This window comes from Fragaria vesca, linkage group LG1 (assembly GCF_000184155.1).
Source record: "Fragaria vesca subsp. vesca linkage group LG1, FraVesHawaii_1.0, whole genome shotgun sequence".
Lineage (NCBI taxonomy): Eukaryota > Viridiplantae > Streptophyta > Magnoliopsida > Rosales > Rosaceae > Fragaria > Fragaria vesca.
The window spans coordinates 20494758-20502972 of NC_020491.1; the positions used below are offsets into that span (position 1 = coordinate 20494758).

Below are 8215 nucleotides of genomic sequence, written 5' to 3' on the forward strand. Positions count from 1 at the left end.
CCAAACAAAAAACACAAAATGGAAACTTGCCTTTTTGGTATGATGCAGATGCAGTGGGAAAGTAAAGTCCTTCTATTTGGGAACTGAATATATATAGTAATTAAGCACAACAAGAAACCCTAACATCATAAGAGATGGAGGCCTGACTCTTTTGAGTGTTGATGTCTCCACTTCAGTTTCAAATGATGCAAATGCATCGGACACACCGTCACACCATTTTATGCTACTACAAGAAATAGTTAAATCATCATTATCATTCTCTCTCCTCGGTGTCGGAATACTTACCGGCTTTTAAGCTTTCATACCATGTTTAGGGCCAAAATGGTCTTTCAAATGTAGGTACAATAGATTGTGGAACTCCCTTAAAACAAAACGATCTATGAAAAAAATGTTGTTAGAGAAACTCAACATCGAGTTACCAATATTGTTGTTACTACCTTCCAGGGTACCTGCAAACTGTTAGTCCCATTCGAGGATGCTAGGCAACATCCATTTTCATGAAATCACAAGCCAGTCAGACACCCACATAATTGTCAACAAAGAAATTCAAGTCAGCTTCCACATTCCAAGCTAGCTTTAGGGTTTTTTATTTTCTATAAATATTGACTCAGAGAGTTTACGCTCAACCGTACCCCTAACTTTATTGGACCTTAGGCACTGTTTCAAGATATCGACCCACCATCGAAGCAAATGTCAGAAAAAAAAATTAGTATCACAAAAAGAAAAGGGATTTTATTGATAATACCCAAAATAAAAAACGAATCTATGAGTAGATTCTTCAAAGACTTTGACACCATCATAGGGTTGAAGGACTATTGGCGCTTGTTGGTACCACCATGGCCCTCCTTGTAGCACTTTGTTACGATCCTTGATCATATTGAAGCCAATGATGAAAATGATAGGTTGTTTGGGCGCTTCTGAATTTGGAACTTTTGTTCATAAACTCAAACCTTGTAGCATAATGTCTTCATGGTGGTTCTGGATTGAGAGGATTGGCTACGAGGTAGGACTATCTAGCCCTTTTTTACGGTCTAGAGATCCCATCAGATATGTCAACTACCTTTGAACTTGCAAGAGAAAGAGAGGCAGCGAAGAACTTTGTCATCATCAATGGATGATGATTTCATTCCCAAAGAAGATCCAGACAACATATTGGGTTTTGATGGACAAAAGATGGAGATGGGGTTCTTGAGGGAGATGATTTGGTGAGCAGGAGCCATTGACATCGATTACAGGGAGGAGGAAGTGTCGACGCTTAGGATTTTGGTGCATGAGAGACGCTTAGGGTTTTGAGCCTTTAACTTTGGTGCTTGTCTCTTTCATTTTTGCTTCTCTCTTCTAGCGGAGAGAGAGACATCATTCAAATCTCTGTAAATTTTCACAGATCCCTGATAGACATCAATCAAATTTACCCCAAATCGAATTAACAACTCCCAGTGGAGATTTAGGGCCAATTGGTCTACGACATGGATGCTTGATCTTCTCATACCCTTTCACTATTGCAAGATTAGTTGATTAGATGAAGTTAATCAAATTAAAATTGTAAGATTAGATCAAATTACTTGAATAATATTCTCATACCCTTTCATTATTCTCGTCAATGGATCCCCATGTAAAGCTTTGGTATAATTGAGAAATAACCTTATCAGGACTCATGTTATGGCTTACTGTTGCGTCTGTAGAATAATCAAGTTATTATTGTAAGCACTAGTGTTGATTATGAAACAAACTGAGATGATTTTCCAAAGGAACAAACTGAGAAACTTAGAAAGGAGAAGATAGAAAAAACGAAGACGTGTGCAAATGGTGCGATGATTCTAGCTTTCTACAAGAGTAAATCAGGAAATACAGTTCTACAAAAATTAAAAGAGGTGTATATAGAAAATATGGAGGTGTGACTAAAATCCCCTAATGATTTTATTTTTTATTTTTTAAAAGTTTAGTATTCACTAGAATTGGGTGCTGGTGAAATAAACTAAAATAGAAGAGGTCGGATCCGAATAAGCTCAAATCTCAGGGGCGGGGTGGATTTAAATTTCAAAGGAAATAGGGGTTGCCAGATAAAGAAATATGAAAGATAAGCCCCTGCAGAAGTGCAGATAGCAGACGACGTTTAAAAAATAAAAATAAAAATCGAAAAGCCCTAGAGTTTGAGTGCGGCTCCATTCTCTTCCACTCTTGCAGGTAATTCCTTTCTTCGCTTCTTTTAACTGTTCCCTCAACCGTATTCAATCCAATCCTTCGATTCAATCACTGTCCTCCTCATTTTGATTTATGTAAGATATTTTTTACCCACGCATTGTTATTAATTTCGAAATTTATGAAACTGTTTTGGTTACTCACTGAGCTTAATCGGATAAGCCGGTGTAAGGGACTCTGTATTTAAGCTACGTACTTGATTATGTATGCAATTTGATTGTATTAGGGTATTGATTAAGGTTTGGTTTGTGTGTTTGCAATGTTAGGGTTTTGTAATTAGGGTCGAATGGAAACTAAACCGGACCCGGATATTGATGATGATTTTAGCGAGCTGTACAAGGAGTACACTGGCCCTCCTGGGTTCAATCCCAAAAGCACACAAGAGAGAGAAAGACCGAGTAAGAGGTCCCTTGCTGGGTCTGATGAGGAAGAGGGAGGTCGGGACCCGAATGCTGTCCCGACTGACTTCACTAGCAGGGAAGCTAAAGTCTGGGAGGCAAAGTCTAAAGCTACCGAGAGGAATTGGAAGAAGAGGAAGGAAGAGGAACTTATTTGCAAAATCTGCGGAGAATCCGGGCACTTTACTCAGGTAAATTCGGGTTGCTTCTTCTTTTTTTTTACGTTTTTGTTTTTTGTTTTTGGGTATCTGATACACACACATACAGAGACACATGCATTTTCCAATACTGTTGTTTAGAAAATTATTAGGATCTTGTTAACTGATGATGTTGAAAATCTGTGTATATTTAAGACAACCTGCAATCAAGAACAGAAACCATAGCTGTGCTCAAGGTACAAAAAGTGAGCATTAGTTGTTGACGCTAACTAGTCTAATTGATGCTCTTCAGGTTCTGTTTATTTGGCCATTTTGATTTATGTCTGCACTTGGCAGTGCTTCATGCTAACTTGCTGCCCTGATGAATTCTTTCACCAAAAATGACTGCCACCTTTTTCTGTCAAACAAATTGGCATGGTTTATGAAATGCATTTCTTAGATATACACTCTTGGTAGAAATAAATACAAGGCCATAAAACTAAAAGATCCTCATAGCACTTTTGTACTTGTTAAAGTTTTCTGTTGCTAAATTTGGTGATAATAGATGGTAACAGTAGAATTTCATTTTTGTTGGTGATAAAATGTTAATTACTTATGCAATCTCTAGGGGTGCCCATCTACTCTTGGAGCAAATCGCAAGTCTCAAGATTTCTTTGAAAGGGTACCTGCTAGAGAAAAGCATGTAAGAGCGCTTTTCACAGAGAAAGTGATAAACAGGATTGAAAAGGATAATGGTTGCAATATTAAGATGGACGAGAAATTCATCATTGTCAGTGGCAAAGATAGGTTAATATTAAGGAAAGGCGTGGATGCTGTGCACAAGATGATTAGAGAGGAGGGTGAACAAAGGGGTAGTTCTCAAGTGACTAGATCAAGGTCACCTGAGCGAAGCCCTGTTGCTTCACGGTTACACCGCTCTGAATCACAGAGGTCTTATTCTGGTCCTCGAAATGGATCGAACTTTCAACCCAGGTTTCACAGACAGGAGAAGTTTGTTGAAGACCGTATACGTCAGGATATGCAAAATTTTTCCAGGGGTTCTCCACAAGGTAGGGCCAGCATAGGATATGCTTACGGTGTATATAGGGAGCTGCTAACTCATGTTAGTAGCTTGTTAGGTTCCTATAGAATTTCCTACCTACTACCTGTAAAAATTTCCCATTTATGAAAGAACCAGCTTGTTTCCTATCATTTATGTGCAGCGAGAGGTAAGTTCTTATCTTCAAGCATTGTGTATACAGTTCTGAAGTAACTCTCATGGTTCGGTCTGAATTGATGGGGTTGTCTCGGACACAAAATCATTTACTGAAAGCATGTCCAGAAATTGACCTCAGATGGTCTTTCTGTGAATATAAGATAGTTTGTGAATTAAAGCTGCCATCTGTGTTAGCATCTTGAATCGAGTGCTTAACATCCTCTTCATTTCATGAAGCTTATGGTAATGATGGAGCTCGAGGTCGGCCAAGTCATTCAAATTCTCCAGCACGTGCCCCTTACATGGGCAACTCTTATAATTCATATGATGGTCATAATCAGAGCATGGCCACTTATAGAAATGATGGATGGGATTCTGATAAAAAGGGATCTGATGTGCAAGCTGGTCGTCAGTTTGATTATCCAACCATCCCACAGACGTTAGAAGAATTAGAATTGGAGTACAAAAGAGAGGCGATGGAGCTTGGAAGAATTCGTGACAAAGAAGAAGATGAAGAAAATCACAAACATCGTGAGGTATGGATTACCTTATAACTCTCGGAAAATAGAATTTTAATTGTATTCATGTATGAACTCATGGTTCATGTCATGTATTTCACCATCTTATATCTCTCTAGACCTTGTAAAGTATACAAATCGTTTACCATTCCTATTTCTTCTTGAAGTCTGTACAAAGTTAAGATGTCTGACCATTTGTTATACGGTAAAAGGCCATTAGGGAAATGCGGGAGAATTACATGAAGAAACTGGCTACCCTGAGGGGCATGCATGCAAAACAGTGGGAGAATTTTCTTCAGCTTGATGCCCAGAGGCGTCAACAACAGGCTCATCAGCAAATGGCCCCTTCAGGTTTTGGTGGTTACAGATCACACAATTATGCTGAATATGACGGCCCAGTACCTAATCCTCATTATTCCGGGGCCAGTTTAGCAGTGGATTCAAGGAGCAGGTACCCACACGCTATGGAAAAATATTCTTCAAGACCTCATGACAATTTTGGTGAGTTCCAGCGTCAGAGACATCAGGATTATGGGAGAGGTTTCAATCAATACTGAATGTTAGTCAGTGATTGCATATGGTGAGTAGTCTTACTCTTCAAGCAAGTTAAAAGGATTAGAATAGTTACTGTCCTGGGTAGGCCTCTTGCACAATATTCCATACTTGTTCTACTTCATCTAAGTGACACCACATATGATGGTTCTTGGGATGTGGAACTTGTAAATATTTGGGGATTTGTAGTTTTGTATCATGGAATGCTGATGTTGTAGCAGATTATTGATCACTTGTTTAGTGAGTAGCTTAAATTTCAGTGCGAAAATTTTTCAGGGTTGAGGTCTGAGTGATGTAGCTGTATTCACAGGGGAGCACCAAATCTAGGTAAGTATGTTGGTTATGACTGAATTGAGTAGAGATCTGGGGGCAGTTGTGAAGTCTTCTGTTTTGCAATTTGATGCCTTTGTTCTGTTCAAGGGCTTCTTGTAAAGAAGTGGGACATAATTTCCACTGGCTAATCCTGTGTTTGGATGTAATTTTTCAGTTATGGTTTCATAGATGGTCATTTCGCAAGGGGATGACTGAATGTTTTTGTCTACATTTTGTTCCCGGCCAGTTCTGTGTGCCTAGAGTGGGTGGTACTTGAGTGGGTACTGATAAGCTTTTGCATTTGTTCCAGTTCAAGTTTTTTTCTTTTACCTTGTTAAACGAACAATGGATGCTTACCACAGTGGTAGAGGCCATTGTTTCCACCTACAAAACCGTTTTAAAAGAGAATTGTTTTAGTGGAGTTATGTTAAATGTGTGTTCAGGACCATTTTCATGGAACATTAGATTGAAAAATAAACATTTGATACAATGCAATGCATGTCACCCAGACTCGCACTTAGTAGAACAGAAAGGTTTAGATCCTGTAGTTGAAGATTTCCTTTTTGGGACTTCAACCATAGTTGAAGATTTTTATGTCAGTGAACACTAGAACCGAAATTGAAATTTTATTTTTTGTTTACTACCAAAATTGAAATGTTGGTATGCTGGTTCAGCAAAGAGAATTTTTGGTAAATAACCTTTTTTATTGGGTTATCAAGTTGATTTCTAACCATATTGTCTGTCTTTGTTGAAAAATGACCTTTTAATGGTAAAAGGTCATTTGTTCTTACTCACGGACAAACCCAAATCCTGAGTGTTGTTTGCTGTTCAAAAATGGAGGTCAAACAATAACTTCCTCCCATCTTCATTATTTTTCCCACAGGACTATAGAGTGTATATATGAAAACTAATCTTCCGGTATTGAGAGGAAAAGGATACGATCATCATATATTGTTGAGTTTATATTTTTTGCTGCTTCTCTTTTTCTCTTTAAAATCTCTTTTACGCTGCTTTAATCAATAATTCGTGATGAACTAAAAAGTACTCGTAACACATTTAACTGGTTCTTCATTCCAATCGACCATAATTAATAGTTTACAAGACCACAATCATACTTGTTCAAGACCACGCAACAGACTTGCAAACAAATAAAACTCTTTCTCAATTTCAACGTGTATCATATTCATCTTCTTGAAGAGCCCTTAGAAATACAAACCCTAATTTTTTAAGAATATAATCAAATCCCAAGCACCAAATCGACTTTATTTGACTATCAAATTATAATCCAATTATAGGAAAGAAACACAGAGATTATCGTGATGTACTTGAACAAAGAGTTTTTGTTGTTATGTTCTATAGTCATCAGTATGAGAACTTGGTTGTTATTGTAGATGTAGAAGATGAAAGATAGATTGAAAGAGGTAAATCTGTATATATTAAGCGAAGCGGGGGGGATTACTGTTCACGGAACAGTGTCCTCACCACCCTTTATATGAAGCCACGTACAGCCGCAACAAAGGGAAGTAAATCACCTCTTTCGGATTTCCATGTACCAAACCTGTGCCTGTCAATTAGAAACTAACACGTGGATTTCCACTAAACAAACTTAACGGGACTCTACCTCTATTAGTTCTGATTATTATTAGTTTTTTACTGAAGATAATATCAAAAATATTTCTTTCTTCCTTCTCAGACCACGTGAAAATCCTCTCCATCTTCCATCTCTTTCTCAAACTCTACCCAAGTCTATTCCCAGAAATCCCAGTTCACAAAAATTCACTCATTTGATCACAACCAGCTCACCCACAATTTAATCTTTCACTCAAACAAATCCCTAATCACTCACTTCAATAATAGAAACAAAATTTCCCTAATGATTTCTTCCTCTTTTAGTCCCAAACTATTGATGTAGATCATAACAAATTGTTTCCTTATATACTTAGATACCAATGATTCAAATGTGCATTGAAGAACCCAGAAAACCTGCACATTTGATATCTTTCTTATAACCAGTAAATTGAAAATCCATTACTTGGAATATTAGATGCAAAGGATTACCAAAAGCTATAACATACCCCAACTTAATCCAATCTAAACCGTGTCGAATCCCGCGGTTGTGTTCGCTCAGCCGGACTTGGTGTTTTGATCTGATGAGAGTTCCGAATTGAAGATGGATGTCGAAATTGGCCATGGCGAAGGAAAGCTGGAAAGGGAAAGAAGAAGAAGAAAGAAGAAATGGAACACGTGACTTGATGGTGGCCAGAGATGTGGAACTGCTAATGAAAAATAAATTTAAGATTTATTATTTGTTTTTTGGTAATAGTTAACGAGGCAAGTAGGGTGTTAGATTAATGATGACGTGACGAATTCTTATTTGCGGCACAGGATTGGCATAGGGAAAACGGGTACAGGTGATTTCCTTCCCCAAAGCTCCAAAACCCACTTCCACTTTCTCTTTAATAACGATTTTACCATTTCTGACTGTTTGACCCCTCTGATTTTTTAATTACTTCAGAATTGCTACTCAGTCTAATTTTTTAATCAATTATCGTTTTTGTCTTCTATTCTTCTCAGTCCAATAACAAATTGAGGAAAATTTTAGAGTTGCACTAATAATTCTTGGACTCATCATCTTTTTGTGACTGTGAAGTGACCTTCATAACAAGTTTTATTTTATTTCAAAGGTTTGCTGTGTATAATATGTAATTCAGTTCAACTTGATTAGGTGTATTAGGTGGCTGTTGCTTTTGATAGGTGTGTTAAAGTTTTGTTCTTTAATCCATTTGATGGACTTAAACACGGTTTGAAATAGACGAAATGTGACCTAATTGCTATGGGAATAAGATTGTGTTTTTGAGGCCTTGCAAATTTTGTAATGGTATT

The 8215-nt window shown here is 37.6% G+C and overlaps 1 protein-coding gene across 1 annotated transcript; it reads left to right on the forward strand.

Moving 5' to 3' along the window:
* The first annotated feature begins 2110 nt into the window (after positions 1-2110).
* LOC101308219 lies at positions 2111-5979 on the forward strand. The gene is made up of 7 exons (XM_004288497.1): positions 2111-2184; positions 2466-2788; positions 3363-3804; positions 3958-3963; positions 4188-4486; positions 4681-5048; positions 5297-5979. The coding sequence occupies exons 2-6, from the start codon at positions 2486-2488 to the stop codon at positions 5023-5025; spliced, it is 1395 nt and encodes a 464-aa protein (XP_004288545.1). The 5' UTR covers positions 2111-2184; positions 2466-2485; the 3' UTR covers positions 5026-5048; positions 5297-5979.
* The last annotated feature ends 2236 nt before the right edge of the window (positions 5980-8215 follow it).

Coding starts and splice junctions, on each gene's coding strand:
- LOC101308219 (XM_004288497.1), top strand. CDS start 2,486: ATGGAAACTAAACCGGACCCGGATATTGATGATGATTTTAGCGAGCTG. Junction 2,789..3,362: donor AATCCGGGCACTTTACTCAG/GTAAATTCGGGT, acceptor TGCAATCTCTAG/GGGTGCCCATCTACTCTTGG. Junction 4,487..4,680: donor AAAATCACAAACATCGTGAG/GTATGGATTACC, acceptor ATACGGTAAAAG/GCCATTAGGGAAATGCGGGA.